The sequence below is a fragment of the Dasypus novemcinctus genome, chromosome 3 (assembly GCF_030445035.2).
Source record: "Dasypus novemcinctus isolate mDasNov1 chromosome 3, mDasNov1.1.hap2, whole genome shotgun sequence".
Taxonomy (NCBI): Eukaryota; Metazoa; Chordata; class Mammalia; order Cingulata; family Dasypodidae; genus Dasypus; species Dasypus novemcinctus.
In genome coordinates this window covers 114944877-114965880 of record NC_080675.1, presented here as the reverse complement: position 1 = coordinate 114965880, position 21004 = coordinate 114944877, and the positions used below count along the sequence as shown (strand labels likewise).

Here is a 21004-nt window from a genome sequence, read left to right as displayed (position 1 = left end):
TGCTCTCCCAATGTTTCCTTTGTTCATTGTCACAACCTTAATCCTGCTGCTTTACTTCCTATTATTTCTGACAAAATGCCTCAGGACTGCATAGTTTAACCAACGAACTGTTAACCCCTTCAACAGATGTACAAGAAACCCCAGTTGATAATACAGATGTTATCTGGTATACAGATAATTCCTTAAAGATAACTCAGGAATCTATTGTGTTGGATATGCTATTATCTCTAATCATGAAATAATAGAAGCAAATTCCTAACCTAATGCTACATCAGCCCAGCTAGCTGACATTTTTGCGTTCACAAGAGCCTGTATAATTGGAGAAGAAAAACAGCAGATATATACACTCAGTCTGTATGCCTTTGGAGCTGCTCATGATTTGGGGATGTTTCCTCCAAAGGAGGAAAAATGAAACATCTCTTATGCTACAGAATTGCTAGATGCTATACTATTACCAAAGGCTTTGGCTATAATTAGAATTCCTGGTCATTTTCAGGCAAATAAAAGAGGAAAGCACTGGCAACCACATGGGAGATAGAGCTGTAAAAAGAGGAGCTATAAATTCTAATCCTATTCCTATAATGACTTTTGAACTAAATAATACTATTTAAACAAAAAAAAAAAAATTACTCCTTAAAGCTCAACTAAATGCTCCTTTCCAGGAGAGAGAAAAATGGAAAAATGTTGGTTGTTTTTATGAGCCTGCAATTAAATCATCGTTTGGCCCTAATGGTAAACCAGTCCTCCTTAACAGCCCCCAGAAAACAGTTTTGGGAATAATTCATGTCATGACTCACTGCAAACTTGAAACTGACAAAATGGTAAACTAGGGAAAGTAGTATTTCTGGACACCATCTGTATTAGTCAGCCAAAGGGGTGCTGATACAAAAATACCAGAAATTGGTTGGTTTTTATAAAGGGTATTTATTTGGAATAGGAGCTTACAGATACCAGGCGATAAAGCATAAGTTACTTCCCTCACCAAAGTCTATTTGGAGCAAGATGTCTGCGAGGCTTTAGGCTTCCTGGGTTCCTCTGGGCTCAGTTCTTCCATTTTCTCCACAAGGTCAGTTGTAGACTATGAGGCTCTCTAAGTTTTGCCTTGCTCCACAAGGTCAGCTGCAGACTATGAGGCGAAGGGCTCTGTCTCTCTCCCTGGGGCTCCAGCTTCAGCATCCAACTCCAACATCAAAACTCCAACATTAAAAAGCCCTCAACTCTGTCCTTTGCTATGTCTTTTATCTGTGAGTCCCCACCCACCAAGGAGTGCAGACTCAACGCCCTAATGACATGGCACAATCAAAGCCACAATCATAACTCAGTCATGCCCAGGTAGAGACCAGATTACAAACATAATCCAATATCTATTTTTGGAATTCATAACCATATCAAACCACTACACAATCCTTTATAACAGCTATAAAAATATATCACAATTGTTTAATTTGTCCCAAGCATAATCCAGGAGAACCTTCCCTTAACTTTTTTTCCTTCTTTCCCTGAGCTTTTAAGAACACTTTCCCTTACCACCTGGACTTTTGAAATTTGACAATTGGATTTTATTCAATTACCCCCATCCCAAGGCTATGTTTTAATAATGATATGCATGTTCTCAGATTAAGCTGAAGACCCTTCCTGTAGAGAAACTACTGCTTCTACAGTCACAAAGGTATTATTAGAAAAAGTAATTCCAAATTGCAGAATTCCATCGGAACCCACTTCACAGAACAAATTATGAAAATATGCAAAATATGGCCTATTTTGCAACATTTTCAATTTCACCTATCACCCCTAATCTTCAGGTTTAATAGAAAGAATGGTATAATTAAAACTCAATTGGGGAAAGGATGTAGTTCAAGTGTTTTAGCACCTGCTTCTCATGTACAAGTCCTGCAATTCCTGGTACCTCCTTAAAACAAACAAACAAATGAAAAAACCTATTCTCACTGGGGAGCAGATGTAGCTCAGTTGGTGAGCACCTGCTTCCTACATATGAGGTCCTGGGTTTAATCCCTGGTATCTCAAAAAAAAAAAAAGAAAAAGCAAACATACATTAAAAAACTCAACCGAACACACAGCAAATGGACACAGAGAGCAGACAACTGGGGGGCAGGGAAAGGGAGAGAAATAAAAAATAAATCTTAAAAAAAAAACAACAAAAAAAAACCCCTCTCAATTGGTTAAATTCATGGAATCCCTCAATCTACCATAGCCAAAAGTCTTTTTGTTTTTAAAGATTTATTTATTTATGTATTTCTCTCCCCTTCCCCCCTACCCTGGTTGTTTGTTCTCTGTGTCTATTTGCTGCGTCTTCTTTGTTTGCTTCTGTTGTTGTCAGCGACATGGGAATCTGTGTCTCTTTTTGTTGTGTCATATTGTTGTGTCAGCTCTCTGTGTGTGCGGCACCATTCCTGGGCAGGCTGCACTTTCTTTTGCGCTGGGTGGCTCTCCTTACAGGGCGCACTCCTTGAATGTGGGCTCCCCTACGCGGGGGACACCCCTGTGTGGCAGGGCACTCCTTGCGCGCATCAGCACTGCGCGTGGGCCAGCTCCAAGCGGGTCAAGGAGGCCCAGGGTTTGAACCACGGACCTCCCATGTGGTAGACGGACGCCCTAACCACTGGGCCAAGTCCGCTGCCCCAAAAGTCTTATCTATACTATAGTTTTATTAAATCTAAGATCCACTTCTTTCAGAAAACATAAGTTATACCATTTGAAAGTATAACAGGGAGACCTATGAAAATAAACTTTGGAATACATGAGCACTGCCTCATAAAAAGATATATTCTAAGCTATTGTCAGTAACTAATGAAAACCTGAAAGAAAAATGAAATCTTGGTAAGAAAATCCATTTACAGGACACTCTTGGGAGATGAAGATACTCAAAAGCATAAACTTGAAACTGGTGACTTCGTATATTAGAAAAGACACCTCAATAAAGATGAACTCCACCCTATATGGAAAGGACCTTATCTGGTAGTTTTAATTAACTCATATGCAGCTAAATTCAAAGGTACTGATTCTTGGGTTCATATTTTTCATTTAAAGAAAGCTCCCAGCTCTGCCATAAAGTCCATTCCTATTGGGGACTTAAAGCTCAGAATTATCAAGGATCTGAAGCAGATGACACCTGAGACAGATGGCTAACGCAAGACCTGGGTCCAGGCCTATATAATTAATAATTACTGTTGATCTTAGGCTTAAGTAATCCAGAAGTAGAGAGCACCTAATGTAGACAGCTAACCCAAGAACCAGACCTGATTCTCATTAGATGGAAATGTTCTCAATAACATCTGCTATAATCTTCATTATTATCCTATTAGCTCTCTTATTCATACTTTTTATTTCTCCCTCACCCCTTCTTTTGTACCCTAATCCATCTCTCTTCCTCCCATAATGAATCCTACCCTTTGGAAATCCCTCATTCTTGCCCTTCTCTCTTCCTGGTCCCTTGCCATTCACCATCTTTCTTCTTGCTGATCTAGGTAATCTACCAAATTGCTGGGTCTGTGCTATCTTAGACTACACAAAGGGGACGGAGTTATTGGCCACACCCATAGGCATTCACACCTGGATAAACATTAAAGACAAAGAGAAAATTCTAATACTACCTGATCTAGGGAATCCTTACTTAATTGGATCTTGGGGAGAATGGATTTGTAACATATTTCCAACTTGCTAACCACCCCCCCTTTTTTTTTTTTTGAAATTTGTAGGTTTACAGAAAAATCATGCATAAAATACAAAGTTTCCATGTAGAACCCTATTACTTGCATTAGTGTGGTACATCTGTTACAATTCATGAAAAAGAACATTTTTATAATTGGACTATTAACTATAGTCCATCTTTTATAATAGTTATAATAACTATAATGTCTCTAATTTATTGTTTCATCTCCAGAATAACAGAAGCAACTATCTCCTGAGTCATGCTAATGCATCATGCCCTTGATCATGAAGCTTGCACTTATGAAACATTTCTGTAATGATGAAATAAGCCTAACTATAATAAATGCCTAAGAGTCACCCCCCTAAAACCTCCTTGTTGCTCAAACGGAAACTTCCTCTAAGTCAAAGTCTTCAAATAAACTCACTACATTCTCTCCTATGTGGCACATGACTCCCAGAGATAAGCCTCCCTGGAGCCAAAGGATAACAAATGTTAATTAGTGATGCTGATGTTGATCAGATATGTGGAAATAAATAACACAAAATAGAGTTACTATGCCTAAGAAGTTTAAAATGGAGTGGGGAGGTCATTCAGGAGGGTACTCTTATGCATGTTTCACTCAGATATCACAAACTACCATAGTATGTATAACCATAAGCAAAAAATGTTTCTCAAAACCCTGAGCACATCTGAACACCATAAACAAACCATAAGATAAAGAAATTGGTGAACTATCTAACTTGAAAGACATTTGGAACACCCTGAATACCTACCAATCCAAACAAATTATGTAATCTATTTTTCTTTAAAAACCCTTGCCTGGAAATTCCAAGATGGGACATAATTTGGGTTGCTACCAGAATCTGTGCTCACTGAATTGCAATTCTAAGACCCCAAATAAACACCTTTGTTGCCTTGCAGCTTAGTTTGCTATTTCTCAGTCAACAAAGAAGAAAATGCAAGAAGAAAGAAAAAAGGAACTCTGAATAATAAAAATATTTACTATTTATTTAACACTTATCATGAGCCAACCACTGTTACATGCCTTAGGTGGATAGTTTACTTAATCCTTACTATAACCTATGAGTTATTATTATGCTCATTTTACATACAAATAAACTGAGGTTTAAAGAAAATAACCAGACTTTTGTGCATCAAAGGACATTATCAAGAGACTGAAAAGATAACCTACAGAATGGGAGAAAATATTTGGAAACCATGTATCTGACAAGGGTTTAGTATGCAGACCCTTTATATATAAAGAAATGCTACAAATAAACACAAAAAGATAAACAAACCACTTTAAAAATGGGCAAAGGGTTTAAACAGACATTTCTCTAAAGAAGATATAAGTATGGATAGCCAATAAGCCTGTGAAAAGATGCTCAACATCATACTCATTAGGGAAATGCAAATCAAAACCACAATGAACTGCTATTTCACCCTCACTAGAATGGCCATATTTTAAAAATGGAGGGCAACGGATGGGCTCAACCAACTGGGTCCCCATCTACCATATAGGAGATTCAGGGTTCAATGCCCAGCGTCCCCTGGTGAGGGCAAGCTGGCCCACACGGTGAGCTGGCCCATGCAGAGTGCCAGCCCACGTGGGAATGCAGTCCAGCACAGGAAAGCCACTGACGCAGAGAGCTGGCACAGCGAGATGATGCAACAAGAGACATAGAGGAGAGAAAATAAGATGTAGCAGAACAGGGAGTTGAGGTGGCGCAAGAGAGTAATTGCCTCTCTCCCATTCGAGAAGGTCTCAGGATCAGTTTCCAGAGCCGCCTAATGAGAATACAAGCAGACACAGAAGAACACACAGTGAACAGACACAGAGAGCAGACAATGGGGAAATGGGGAAAGAGGAGAAATAAACAAGATAAATCTTAAAAAAATAAATTAATTAAAATGGAAGTAAATGCCGATGAGGATGTGGAAAAAGAGGAACCCTCATACATTGTTTATGGGAATGTAAAATGACACAGCTGCTGTGGAAAACAGTTTGGCAGTTCCTCAGGAAGTTAAGTATAGAATTACCCCACTCCTAGGTATATATCTATTTTAGTTTGCTAAAGCTGCTGGGAGCAAAATATCAGAAATGGCTTTTACAAGAGGGATTTATTAGGGGAAAATCTTATAGTTCTGAGGCTGTGAAAATGTCCAAATCAAGGTATCATCAGAGATACCACCTCACTGAATAGCAGCTGAAAGCAATCCTAATTCTAATCCTATTTCTATATGCAAATTCATAGTCAGAAATTAGAACACAATTTAACAGGGATGGGGTGGAGTGGGAATGGGAGTTAATGTTTAATTGGTACAAAGTTTCTGATTAGGGTGATGGAAAAATTTTGATAATGGATGGTGGTGATGGTAGCACAACACTGTGAATGTATTTAACACTACTGAAATATATACTTGAAAGTGGCTAAAATTATTAATTTTAGATTTATGTATGTGTACTAGAACAGAACTGTAGAGCACAAAGACTGAACCCTAATGAAACTATGGGTTATAATTAATACCATAATTGTAATAATAACATTTCACCAGTTCTAACAAAGGTACTACACTAATGTAAAATGTTAATTATAGGGAAAACTGTATCGGGGGAAGGGCATTATATATAGGCAGGATTTTTCCATATACTTACAACTTCTCTAATAAAAAATAAATAATCAGAAAAAATCTTAAGGTGCCCAAATCACAAATATTGCCCCATTCCCTTTCTTATTGACTCCCTTTCTTCATCTGCTCTTTATAAAAAAAGTAATATTTCTAACATATCTACATTTTACTAATAACATTTTTTAAGTTATAGTGCTATATATTTTTTCATAGTCCTTTCAGCTTTTTTTTCTCTCTTTAGTCATCCAACAACCCTGGCATCCCCACAAGCAGCAAGTAAATCTCCTTATCTTAGATATGAGCATCCCAAGGCCCAGAAAGCATTCCAAACTCCTCAAGCCCTCTACCAAACCCAATACCCTTACACTGAACCCTACTGGCTACTTTACAGAGAAATCAGCAATCATCAGGTATGAATTCCCTCTACTTCTCTCTGCCGTCCCCCACAGTTATAAAATTATCTTCATCCATACCCTTTCTTCCCTCATACTTCAAAGGAAAAGGCTTCATTCTCCTGTTCTGTCCCCAAAACTAATTTGTACCAAGGATCCCATTCCTTCCTGTCTATTCCAAGTCATTACTCCACCAAAAATTTTTCTTATTTTTCTGTTCTTTCAACCTCTCCCTCTCCTTTGATTTCCCTCAGAGCACCAACAGGCAGGTACAGTATTTGCTTCTAACCCGAAAACAAAACAAAACACAAAACCCTTCCTTTATCCCACTTTCCTCTTTAGCTACTGCCCTCTTTTCCTTTTGCATTAAGCTCCTTTAAAGCATACTCTACATGCCATGTCTCCATTAACTCACTCCCCATTCACTGGAACATGGATTTGCCTTCATTGCTCCACAGAAATTGCTCTCCATAAAGTCACTAATGAACTCAAGTGCCCTGCTTTTCAATCACCAAACCTTTATTTATCCTGACCCAAACTTTTCCTTGAGCTCCAATATTCAAATCGGCTGACGCCAAACTCATGCTTTCAACCATATGCTATACTGCTTCAAGTTACCAGTACCTAAAGGCATCCTGCTTTCCTTCTCTATCTCTGCCCCCATGCCAGTCAGCAAATCCCAATTAATAACTCTCCTAAATATCTCTGGAACCTGTTTCCTACTGGTGATGACTCCCGGACATCGTTTGGAAACTCGATGGTTATCTACAACACCAACTTGGATTTCTTCCTTTAAAAAAAACACGCACACACACATTCCAGTTAAAATTACTGGCTGAAACCACAGCACAGAACAATCATCTCTCTTCCATGACTCCCCCTTCAGGAGACACACTCAGCACTACAGAAACATAATTTTGGAAGTGAAAGAGAGTGTCATGTTATAGATGAGAAACAGCGGCTGAGTGGTTTACTCACTGTCGAGTATACAAGGACATTAATAGTACACACCTGTGGGGAAACATTTCTTGAGTCAATCACAGCTTCTCTAGCCTCACAGATTTGTTTTCAGATTTAAATAGGATTTCTTTTTTTAACGACGAGGGCTCTAAATAAATTAATAACTTCTATTAGAACTGAGAAACAATCCCTGCTTCCCCTTGCCCAATAACGTCAACGTTGCCGACCCCGCTTTGCCCCTACCACTAGCTGGATACGGATCCTGCTGTATCCGCAAACTCTTTAAAGACTCACCTCTAAAGACTCACCAGCGCTCTCTCAACTATGAGGATATAGATAACTTTTGCCTTTAGGCTGAAAGGCCTTTAGAAAAGTGACAACCCACGTGACAACCGTGGTCCCGGAACACATTGCACGAGTCCAGTTAGCGATAACCCCGTGCCCTCACGGAGAATCAAAAGAAAGTCAATCACAGTCGAATTTCAGAACTAGTTCCACCCTCCTCAAGTCTGACTGGCGAGGTGCGCTCTTCCTGGAAGTGACGTGACTTTATCGGCGGAAGGGGAAGTCACGAAGGAGAGATGATTTTTCGCGGCGCGGGTACTAGAAGAACGACAGAGCAGGTCGCAACCGTGCCGGAGCGCCGTTTCTGAGTCTCTCTTGGCCATGGGCCCGCGAAGTCGCGGGCGTCGGGCGGGGGCAGTCCAGAGCACCAATGACAGCAGCGCCCTCAGCAAGAGTTCCCTGGCCGCGCGCGGGTACGTGCACGACGCCTTTGCCGCCTTACTGGTCGCGGGGACCGCGCGCCGCACGGCACTCATCCACCGCGGCTACTACGTCCGCGCGCGCGCCGTGCGGCACTGCGTGCGCGCCTTCTTGGAACGGAAGTGCGCGCCCTTTGACGCGCCTCGCTCCCAGATCTTATCCCTTGGCGCGGGTTCGGACTCGCTGTATTTTCGCCTCAAAGCTGCGGGCTGTCTCGCCGGCGCTGCAGTCTGGGAAGTAGATTTCCCGGACGTGGCGCGGCGCAAAGCTGAAAGGATTCGAGATACGCCAGAATTATGTGCGTTAACCGGACCATTCCAGACAGAGGACCCCGAGTCAGCGCTGTGCTTCGAAAGTTTGGATTTCCGCATCCTTGGCCTGGACCTGCGGCAGCTCCGGCGACTGGACGAAGCTCTGGCCGCCGCGGGCCTTGATGCGGCCGCACCCACTCTGCTCCTAGCGGAGGCCGTGCTGACCTACCTCGAACCCGAAAGTGCCGCAGCCCTCATCTCCTGGGCAGCCCAGCGGTTTCCAAATGCCCTTTTCGTGATCTACGAGCAGATGAAGCCGCGTGACGCCTTTGGCCAGTTCATGCAGCAACATTTTCGGCAGTTGAATTCACCCCTGCACGGCCTGGACAACTTTCCCAATGTAGAGGCTCAGCGGCGCCGCTTCCTTCAGGCGGGTTGGACGGCTTGCAGTGCCATGGACATGAATGAATTCTATCACCGCCACCTCTCGGCAGAAGAACGCTCGCGGATGGAAAATCTTGAACCCTTCGATGAGTTTGAGGAGTGGCACCTGAAGTGTTCTCACTATTTCATTCTCGCAGCCTCTAGGGGAGACGCCCTATCCCAAATCATGGTGTTTCCTCACTCAGAGGCATTTCTTCAGATAGATCCTGCTTCCCCTTCAGGGGTCATCCCTGCCAGAGTAATCACAAGTGATATCCAGGGCCCTGACCTTAAGAGATACGGCCATGCCTCAGCCCTCTTGAGCCCTGACATTATTCTCAGTGCAGGAGGCTTTGGAGAGCAGGAGGGGCGGCACTGCCGAGTGAACAAGTTTCACTTGCTCTCAAGATATCATGACTTTGGGTGGAAAGGCAGCCAAATATGTAGTTGGGGGACAAGTGTCCAATGGGATGGACGCCTTTATCACACCATGACAAGACTTTCAGATACTCAGGTTCTGGTTCTGGGAGGGAGACTGTCCCCAGTGACTCCAGCCTTGGGGATTCTCCAACTTCGTTTTTGTTTTTGTAAAAGAGCAGATCACAGCACTGAGGATCTGAAGGTGGCAATAACCAAGGCTGATCCTGAAAAAGATTCCACTTTGTCTTGTTGGCGACATTCAACAACAGAAGTGTCTTATCAGAATCAGAAATACTTGTTTGTGTATGGGGGTCGAAGTGTAGTAGAACCTGTACTAAATGAATGGCATTTCCTACATGTGGAGACAATGGCTTGGGTCAGGATACCAGTGGAAGGGGATGTACCTGTAGCTCGGCATTCCCACAGTGCCTGCAGTTGGCAAGGGGGAGCCCTTATTGCTGGAGGTCTGGGGGCATCTGAGGAGCCACTGAATTCCATATTCTTTCTCAAACCAGTTTCTTGTGGATTTCTTTGGGAATCAGTGGGCGTCCAGCCTCCCATTACCCCAAGGTACTCCCATACAGCTCATGTGCTCAATGGGAAGCTTTTACTGGTTGGAGGAATCTGGATTCATTCCTCCTCAGTTCCTGGAGTGACAGTTATTGATTTGACTACAAGACTGAGCACTGAATATCGGATTGACACATCATGTGTGCCATGGCCATTAATGCTACACAACCATACCAGCATCCTCCTTTCTGAAGAGCAACAGCTCCTGCTCCTTGGAGGTGGTGGAAACTGCTTTTCCTTTGGCACTTACTTCAACCCCCATACAGTGATATTAGACCTTTCTTCCTTAAGTGCTGGGCAGTAAGGGCCACGCTCTTGATATATTCAGAACCCACCAAAGTGGACAATAAAAGTTTGCACAAATAGAATTTTATTCTGGCTGCAGCTATTGTTACTTTCCCCTTTTTTTTCTTAGCATACTGTCAAGTGCAAAAGTGATAGAGGTTGTTAAAACACATCAACGAGAGAAGGTACAAAAATAAAGCATGGCTAGCCCTGACAACGGTGACTGTACAGTGCTAGAGTAGGAATTGGGGCCTTTGGATTCATGTATCCCATTTATTGATCTTCCCATTTCCAAATTGAATTTATCCACTTATTGAGTTAAAATGGGCTTTAGTCTAAATCAACTTAGAATTTCCCTACCCCAGGCTTTGTAATCTGAGATGGTACCTTAGGAAAACTTTGACAAAGATTCTTGGTAAGAATACAGGATTGAATATAGTTGAATGACATGGTATTGACCTTATTCTTTATTTATAAAACCTGAAATGAACACAGTTGCAGTTTGAGTAAAGCACTGTGCTGTTTAGTACAGTAGAGAACTCCCTGAGATGGCTCCCTCATCTGTTTGCTTGTTTTTGCTCATTGTTTGCGCTCATTTTTGGTTTATTTTAGGAGGCACTGGGAACCAAACCCGGGACCTCCCGTGTGGGAGGTGAGTGCTCACCTCCTTGAGCAACATCTGCTTCCTGCTCGTTTTTTTTGCTCACTGTTTGCTTGTTGTCTTGCTCATTGTCTGTCTTCTTTAAGAGGCATGGGGAACCGAACCCAGGACTGCCCGTGTGATAGGCAGGTTCAACTGCTTGAGCCACATCTGCTTCCCTGGGGTACTTTTAACAACAACAAATATGTGTAGGACTTACTTGAAAAACATGCTTTTGGTCTGTTTCTTGCCACTGGTTCCACATTTATTTAAATTTGTAAGTGCCAATAAGCCAAATGTTGGATAACTCATTTGGCACATGGTATACATGTTTTGTTCCAGATCGCCTCTCCACCTTTCTCCATCTATTCTGTGCCCCCAAGTAACTGACATTTATGGACTGCATCAATGAGCTATCTTGTCTTCTAGTTACTGATTGAATTCCACCAGGTGGAGGCTCTAAGGGGAAATGGGAGGATAGGAAGAATGAGTCAGGGTATTTCCAATTCTTATCCTTTCAGTATGCAGGTTGGCAGAGGCTGCATTCTTCTGTCAGAGGCCCTGTCATGAAGCCCTCTCTAAGCTCTATCTATAGCTCCAATTCTCTGTCATTCCAGGTCCCAGTAATTCCTCCCTCTTCTTACCTTTTCAGGCCTAGGAGTGGTAAATGGCTCTTTGCTAGACCTGAGCTACATTGTCCAATAAAATAACCATTAGCCACATGTGGCTGTTTAAATGAGTAAAATCAAATAAAATTAAGAATTCAGTGGCTTAGTCACACTAGTCACATTTCAAATTTCAACAGTCACATGTGGCCAGCGGTTACCATCTTAAACAAAATAGATGCAAGATAGTTCTGTCATCAGAGAAAAATCTACTGGATACCACTGAGGTACTGCATATCTTGTCTTGGTTTCCTTTGACACTGCCCACCGCTTTCAACTGGTATCTTCATTACTTTCCCAATTATGGCGCCCCCCCCACACCTTTTTTTAATTATTTATTTTTTAATTTTTTATTTTTAAAGAAGCTTTAGGTGGCATAAATGTTACATCAGAAATATAGTGTATTCCTTTATGTCTCACACTCTCCACCTCCCACGCTTTCCCACATTAACAATATCTTCCATTAGTGTCGTGCATTTTGTTACAATTGATGAGCACATTGAAATATTGTACTAGCTAAGGACTATAGTTTACCTTATAGTTTATACTTTGCCCCACATAAATTTATAGGTTTTGATAAAATGTATAATGGTCTGTATCTATCATTGCAATGTCCCCAAAATGCCCCCATGTTGCGCCTATTTTTCCATCTTCCTCCCCTCTAAACCTCTGATGGCCACTGCCTTTATATCAATGATAAAAGTTCTTCTATTGCTAGAATCATAAGTCTACTTTAGTCCACAGTTGCTTTCCACCCTTATGTTTGTTAGAATCCTCAATTTGAGGCTTTTGGGATAGTGATACCCACCCTGTCTCCAACAGAGAGGGCTTAGATTCCATGGACAATTATCCCCTTTAAACGGACCATTTGTTTCCTAGTGGGCCTCTTGGTATCAATGAGCTATCTTAGATTTTTCATCCTTGAAAGTTTGAGCCTTAATTTGTGACCTAATTGTACAAACCTTGTGAAAGACATAGATTTCAAACGGTAGGATTTTGGTGGTACTAAGTGTACCACTTTAATCGTTCTGTTAGACTGCAATCTTTGAAACCTTAAAAAATGGACTCTTGAGATTCTACAAGTACCTAAATATTATTAACCTCTTGATGGACTTAGTTTTTTTTTAAGATTTATTTATTTATTTAATTCCCCCCCCCCCCCCCCCGGTTGTCTGTTCTCTGTGTCTATTTGCTGCGTCTTGTTTCTTTGTTCGCTTCTGTTGTCATCAGCGGCACAGGAAGTGTGGGCAGCGCCATTCCTGGGCAGGCTGCACTTTCTTTCACGCTGGGCAGCTCTCCTTACGGGTGCACTCCTTGCACGTGGGGCTCCCCTACGCGGGGGACACCCCTGCGTGGTGCGGCACTCCTTGCGCACATCAGCACTGCGCATGGGCCAGCTCCACGCGTGTCAAGGAGGCCAGGGGTTTGAACCGCGGACCTCCCATGTGGTAGACGGACACCCTAACCACTGGGCCAAGTCCGTTTCCCTTGATGGGCTTAGTATGGCATAGAATTCTTTTTCTCTAAGTATTTTTATTAACATTTGTTTACATATGTAAAAGATGATGAATATAAAAACTCAGTAGCATTTACAAACCTAAGTGTGCCAAGACAGGGCAGTGTTGACTCTTTTAGATGAAGGCTTCCAGGAGAAGATAAGCTGAATAAAGTGTCATAATCTATAGTGGGTCAGGTATTAGATAACTGGCAAGAATATGATTAGGGGAATGAACTGTGCCATATTTCTGTTTCTAAGTTCACCAGAGCCTATTTCCAGCTTTCAGGGGCAGCTCAAAGCAGAACACTGGCAAAATGAGTATTCTTAGCTATGTAGTAGTTAGTACTAGAATTTAACCTAGATCTGACTCCAAAGCTCAGGGTACTCCTTCCATATGCTACCATTTAGATCATGCCATTGTACATTACTATTTACTACATTTGGGGGCATGGGGAGGGAAAGGGGGAAATTGTCAAAGAAATGAAGATTTGTGCCAGACCTAAATTATTCAGGCAGTGACATCTATGCTCTTGAGCACTCCCAGGATGGCACATTGTGAGTAATTGGGCTTGTTCTCTCCCAGAGAAATTACCCGTATTTTCTTTAAATGATTATCAGATTAAGATGTCCTCCACCTTTAACTCATGTGCATCACACTCGGTTAAGGAAATATTAATCTCTTAAGGGCTACTCATTAGAGCACTTAGGAGTTTTGTCAGCAACATTTACTCTGTGCCTTTAGAGGAGCACTTGGTATAGATTGGTGCTGGATCATAGTTTCATTAACTATGCTGCTGCAGCAGTTAGAAGTATAGGTCAGATTGAGAACTGAACTTTGACAATTTCTGCGTCTACATTTCACCTCTGAATATTTTTGTTCTAAAATTCTGTTATGGAGCTCTTGGGTAGTTGTTGCGTTAACGAGCAGGCCTCTTCCTCTTTTAATGATTATACTTCTTTCCAAGCCAGAAAAACTAGTTAAGGAAGGAGGAGAATTTCTTATTTTGTATCTCTCCTCTGTCAGGGTCTCAAAAAACTCTATCATACTAGCAAGTGTATGAAAACAAGTTTAAGAACAACTATTCTAGATTATGTTCTTCAAAGGCCAGTGCTGTTACTTGCCTGTCTGCTTTCTGGATTTTATGGCTGAATGCCCATTTTTCATCTTTTGGCTGCTTTAATTGGCATGCGTCAGATATGTTCCAGTGCCCAGGCTTTTCCTCAATCTTCTCTTTCAGTGACCTCAGACCTTGAAGTTTTGGTTCATTCATATGCATTTTGTGATCCCTGACCATACCAACCCTTGGACCCATGCCATATGGCAGCCCCAAATGTAACCAGCTAGCCTGGAAATGCAGAAATAGGGAAAGTAGCCAGTGTTAAGCTTTGTGTCTCATTCACAGAGAGAGAAGCTTATGCTCTGTGGAGAGTCTATTTGGTGAGTAAGAGAACTGTTTATTAAGATGGATTCTTAAGCTGTGAGGCCATCCAGTAACTCTAGTTTGACTAAACTACGAAGAGCCGTTTGACTGCAGTAAAGAAGGGGCATGAAATAACTTTAGATTGGCGAGTTCCTCGTGAAATCTGGCTAATCACATTTGGACTTGATGTTAAAGAGAGAAGGAGAATTTGTTGAGTAGACACTTTGAAACTTATAACCAGCTCTAATACAGGCTGAGATTTTCTTGAATATCAATAATTATGTAGCAAACAAGCTTCTTCATTCCACCGATTAGTTTACAAGATTGCTCATTTATCTTTATTGAACAATGACTAATGGAACTCGGTTGGAAAGGGGCAGTTCCTTGACTGAGGGAAGGAATTCTGTCTGTCTGGTTCACCTCTCTTTTCCCAACACAGTAGATGCTCAATAACTACTTGGATGAAGAGTTCTGGAACTCAAATAAATTGCGTGTTACTATGGTGCCTACCATTCACAAACAGTTTTCACCCCTGTGAGGCAAGGAATGAAGAAGAGACTTTAAAGTTTTAAAGACCACTGTTGAAAAGTCTTTTAGGTTTAACTGCCTTAACCTGGGTAAAGGTGGTAGACTTTCTGGTGCCACTCCTAGTTTTTTGGAATAGTTCTGAAACTTCTTGATTGCAGTTTGCAGCTGATCTTCATCCCCTTTTGCTCAACAATGACCCATGGTTACCCTGTGTCCTTTGGAGATTAATTGAATTAACTTTGCAAAAAGACTAATCTGAGGGAGTAGGAACATGCAATTAAATGTGCTCATGAGCATATACACGCAGGATTTTCCTAAGATGTTGTGATGCTTCACTGGGTATGACTTGGTGTGTAACTCTCAAAGTAAGTTTAATAGAAGAGGAAAGACCTTGCCCTAATTTTTATGTGAAAAATAATTTGTCACCAAACAGACTAAGGCTAGGAAATAAATTGCAATAGAAATTATTTTTAAGATATTAATCTCATACCTGAGTCTTTATCCAAATTTTTAGGCTTTTCATTAGAGCCCAAACCATTGATCCCTTTTTACACTTACTACTTCAGAAGAAGTTAGCAAAAACTGACTTAACCAATATTTAGGAGAGGAAAAAACCCTTTTGTTATCCCCCAACTCACCCTCCCCCCCCAAAAAAAAGAAATTCTCAATTAAAAAAGCAGAGTCTAATCGTTACCCACTGAATTTATATTTGAACAACTGAATCCAGCCATTACTTCTGGTCAGCCACACAAAAGTGTTTGTAAAATCAAACCATAAATGCTCAAAAGATATTTGTCAAATTAATGGATATACCTACACTCTGGTTTATTGGACTTACCCCACTCATCTAGCATGGAGGTGAAGAAGGTCAACCACCACACCAGAGAGCCAAGACTGCCTGCCACTGAAAGCAGGAGAATTGCATCCAACTTCCATCTGGAATCTAAGCCCCCTCTTGATATAGATGTGGAGTGGACAACCATTCTAAGGCCCACAGAATGGAGGAATAGAGTATGGATTAGAGTGGACTTACTGATATTCTATTCATGACCTACTGTGATTAGTAATTGAAGAAAATGTGGCATTGGTGTGGAGAAAGTGGCCATGGTAGCTGCTGGGGCATAGGGAGTGGGAGGAAGAGATATGTGGGGACATTTTCGGGACTTGGAGTTGTCCTGGGTGGTGCTGCAGGGACAGTTACTGGACGTTGTATGTCCTCCCATGGCCCACTGGGTGGACTGTGGGAGAGTGTGGGCTATGATGTGGATCATTGACCGTGGGGTGTGGCGGTGCTCAGAGATGTGCTCACCAAGTGCAGGAGGTTTCTCATGATGATGGAGGAGATTGTTGTTATGGGGGGGGGAGTGGGGTGAGGGGGGTGGGGGGTATTGGGGACCTCATATTTTTTTAATGTGATATTAAAGGGATAAATAAAGACAAAAAAAAAAGTGAAAAATATGTCTGTTTTGCAAGATCATGAAGCACTAACTGGTAGAGCTGCAATTTAACCCAAATTGTCTGATTCCAGTGCTGTCTCTTTCAAAAACGAGCATAATTATTACTTATTTTCCCTGTCTTAGGTAAGCCCAAATGAATAGATGAATGAATATATAAATAAGTAAATAGGTAAATAAATAAATATAAATAAATAAATACCAATATACAAGCAAGTAAATAAATAATAAATATTGAAAGCAACCATAGATACTTCACAGCATTTCTCTTTTTAACTGGAACCATATTCATTAATTAGATAGCAGACTATTGGCTGCACATAATGACTAAGGAACAAATAAAATTTGTGATTCAGACGAACTACTAGATATTAAATAGCTAAGCACAAATTGACCTTTTTTGTAGTTTTTTAAATTTCCCTTTGGATGTTGCATTCGAAAAATATGAGGTCCCCGTGCGCACCCAGCTCCCCCACCCCACTCCTCCCACATCAACAACCTCTTCCATCATTGTGGCATAGTCACTGCACCTGGTGAGTACATTTTGGAGCACTGCTGTACCACATAGACAGTGGTCTACATTGTACTTTTAATACCTTTTAGTTACATGAATACGCCCCAAAGAAAATTTACCTATCTTTTCTCTCTGCAACCTTTTACTTCCCTTAACCCCTTTTATCTGTATTAGAAAAGTTATGGATTTATAGAACAATCATGCATAACATGTAAGTTTCCCATACACAACCCCAACAACAATTTGTATTCGTGTGGAACACTAGTTACAACTGATAGTAGTATTGTTATTGTACTTTTAATTAAAGGCCATGGTTTAAGTTAAAAAAAATTAATGGATTTATGGTGGATTTTGGCTAAAGTTGATAGTAAATTAATAGTGAATTGTAATATCAAAATCAGAGAGTATCACCAGGAAATCAAACTATGGTGTTTGAGTATTAGATTAGAATAGACAAATAGATAAATGGAACACAGACTTCAAAAGCAAAATTGTATATACCTGGGATTTTAGATGGGCTGAAGATGACATTTCAAATAAGTGAAGGAAGACTAGACTATTCAGCATCTGGTTTGGGACCACTTGACTAATCATTTGTGAAAAAGTGATTTTTCCTCTCTAAACTTATATTAATGGTACCCACATCATAAGCTGATGAGAAGAGTTGATAAGACAATATAAATGTAGAGCATTTAGCACAGTGTGAGGCATACAGTAAGGGCTCATTAGCCAAGGATGTGCCGTAGACAGGAAGGGATAGTTTATGACCTTCCCCAGTAAATTGCCCTTGGTGTTTAACCAGTGAGCCCAATATTTAATGATTGTAAGAAGCTTACAATCTGAAAAAAAAAATTAATGCATATGAAATAATTGAGAACAATGGTATAGACAGTGTAATCTTCAGAGATCCATAGAATGTCTTAGAAGAAATCAGATAGAGAGTGCAACAGAATATTTTAGAGTTAAAAGAAATAGGATAAAGATACCCAAAGCTAAAAGAAAGAAAGAGGACCCCTATCTCACACATTATATAAAAATTAATTCAAAATAGATGAAAGACTTAAATATAAAAGCTAGAACCATAAAATTACTAGAAGAAAATGTCAGGAAGCATCTTCAAGACATGGTTGTAGGTGGTGGTTTCTTAAACCTTAAACCAAAAGCATGAGCAATGAAATAGATAAATGGGACAGCCTCAAACTTAAAAACACTTTCGTGCTTCAAGAACTTTGTCAAGAAGGTGAAAAGACAGCCTACTAAAATATTTGCAAACCACATATCCAACAAGGGTTTGATTCCCATGCTATATAAAGAGACATACAACTCAACAATAGAAGGGCAAGCAATCCAATTTAAAAATGGGCAAAAGACTTAGATGTATTTCCAAAGAGGAAATACAAATGGCAAAAAAGCTATTAAAAAAAGTTCAATATCACTAGCTGTTAGGGAAATGCATATCAAAACTATAATGAAATATCATTTCACACCTCATAGAATGACCATTATTTAAAAAACAGAAAGCTACAAGTGGTATAAATGATGTGGAGAAATAGGAACACTACTTCACTGTTGGTGGAAATGTGGAATGGTGGAACCTCTCTAGAAGACAGACATCTGCACACCAATGTTCATAGTGGCAATATTTACAATTGCCAAAAGATGGAAACAATCCAAGTGTCCATCAACCGAAGAATGAATAAACAAAACATGGTATATACATATGATGGAATACTATGCTGCTGTAAGAAAAAATGAAATTGGGACACATACGGCATCATAGATGAACACTGAGGACATTGTGCTGAGTGAAGTAAGCAAGGCACAAAAGGAAAAATATTGTATGGTCTTACTAATATGAACTAAATACAAAGAATAAATATATGGAATTAAAACCTAGAGTATAGGTTACTAGGAAATAGGGTAAGGGCTGAGAAGGGGTACTGATACTTAATATGTGTAGAATTTGGGAAGCAGACTTGGCCCAATGGATAGGGCATCTGCCTACCACATGGGAGGTCCACGGTTCAAACCCTGGGCCTCCTTGACCCATGTGGAGCCGGCCCACGCGCAGTGCTGATGCGCACAAGGAGTGCTCTGCCACGCAGGGGTGTCCCCCGTGTAGGGGAGCCCCACGTGCAAGGAGTGCGCCCTGTAAGGAGAGCCACCCAGCGTGAAAGAAAGTGCAGCCTGCCTGCCCAGGAATGACGCCACCCACACACAGTGAACCGATGCAGCGAGATGACACAACAAAAAGAAACACATATTCCTGGTTCCGCTGATAAGGATAGAAATGGTCACAGAAGAACACACAGCAAACGGACAGAGAGCAGATAACTGACGGGGTGGAGGGTGGGGGGAGGGGGAGGGGAGAGAAATAAAAAAAAAATCTTTAAAAAAATGTGTAGAATTTTTGATTAGCTTGACTGTAATGTATGGAAATGGATGGAGTTGATGGTAACACATTATAGTGTGTATATATAACATGGCTGGTTTATAAATGGGATTGTAGCTGAAAGGGGTAGTTTGGGGATGTGAATGTCAATTGAAGGAAATCTAGAGAATAATCTAGGGACTGAATAACATAGTGAACCTGGTTGTGGCTGAGAATTATAGTTAATAGTACAAATAAAAGAATGTTCTTCTATAAACCAGAACATATGTATACCACAAATGTAAACAAAGGTGGTAAGAATATGGTGATGCATGGGAAAAATACAATTAATGTAACTCAGGACTATAGTTAACAGCAATATTGTAATATTCTTGCATCCATGTCAAGGAATTTACTATATCAATGCTAAGGGTCAGTAATAGGGAGGTATGGGATTTTTTCTTTTGGATTAAGGAAAATATTCAAAGGTTTACTGAGGTGATGACTGCACAACACTGATTAAAGTAAGAGCCACTGAGTGTATACTTTGGATGGATTGTACAGGGCATGGGACTGTATAACACAGTGAACCATGTGGTGGATGATGGAGTGTGGTTAACAGTACAAATGTGAGAGTGCTCTTTCATAAACTATAGCAAATGTACAATATCAATGTATGGTGTGAATAATGGGGAAGCGTATGGAAAGAATATAACAAATATAAAGTATAGACCATAGTTAATAGTTGTATTTTGATGATGGTCTTTCATAATCTGTAACAAATGTTTCACAACAACGCAAGGTGTTGGAGAAGTGATATATGGGAATTCTGTACATTATGCATGATTGTTTTGTAAGTGTACAACTTCTCTAATAAAAAAAATCTGTATATAAAAACATTGCCAGATTTGGAGATTAGAAAATGGTAGTACCATTGACAGAAATGGGTAGCTGGAAAGCAGAGATCATTTAAGGAGAAAATTTAGTTTACTTTGGCATATGTTGAGTTTGTCAACATGGCATGCACAAATCAACTTTCCGAAGGCTAGAATGTGATTTAATGGAACACAAGTGGGATTTTAGTCCCAATCTGTAAATTTAAGCTCTTAGTTAAAAGGGGAAGATAGTGAGGCCAGTCTTCACATTTAAAGAAGCACAGTATTTTTGTTAACTTGAATCCTCTCTCTTGCATTTATACCACGATAAATAGAGAAAAACATAACACGTATTCTCTCCACAACATCAGGTGAACTACCCAGAAATGGAAGATAATGATGGATAATGAAGTACATTACCAACTTGTCAAACTCTGTAGTCCTAGACAAGAGTACCTTTAGCAAAAATAATGAAGACCAAGGTAAGAGAAGAGCCCTGCTTAAGCAGGTATATGATTCTGAAATGGTCGTATTGCTTCTCTTTCTTGGGAACTGACTCTGGGCTCAGAATTGGGCCAAGTACTTTAACATTATCGCTTGTAATCCTCATAACCCTATAAAAAATACTATTATCATATCCCCTTTAAAGGTGAAAAATTTGAGGTTTGGAG

The 21004-nt window shown here is 40.6% G+C and overlaps 2 protein-coding genes across 11 annotated transcripts in view; one reads left to right on the top strand and one right to left on the bottom strand.

The window, feature by feature from the left end:
* Window positions 1-8211, bottom strand: part of MAPDA (N6-Methyl-AMP deaminase) — a 57827-nt gene extending 49616 nt beyond the window's left edge. For 6 of the 10 annotated variants that reach the window (XM_058294053.2, XM_058294049.2, XM_058294050.2 and 3 more), the window contains exon 1: window positions 7948-8211. The gene's annotated coding sequence lies outside the window, so the exon portion shown is untranslated. The remainder of the gene's footprint in view (window positions 1-7947) is intronic. The other 4 variants (XM_071214145.1, XM_058294054.2, XM_058294047.2 and 1 more) reach the window with 3 other exon arrangements.
* Window positions 8212-8319: 108 nt separating this feature from the next.
* On the top strand, window positions 8320-10455 carry LCMT2 (leucine carboxyl methyltransferase 2). The gene has a single exon (XM_004466721.5). It carries the CDS (start codon window positions 8320-8322, stop codon window positions 10384-10386), a length of 2067 nt encoding a protein of 688 aa, XP_004466778.2. The 3' UTR covers window positions 10387-10455.
* The last annotated feature ends 10549 nt before the right edge of the window (window positions 10456-21004 follow it).

What these genes read in the sequence shown, in the direction of transcription:
- LCMT2 (XM_004466721.5), top strand. Translation starts at nt 8,320, where the DNA reads ATGGGCCCGCGAAGTCGCGGGCGTCGGGCGGGGGCAGTCCAGAGCACC.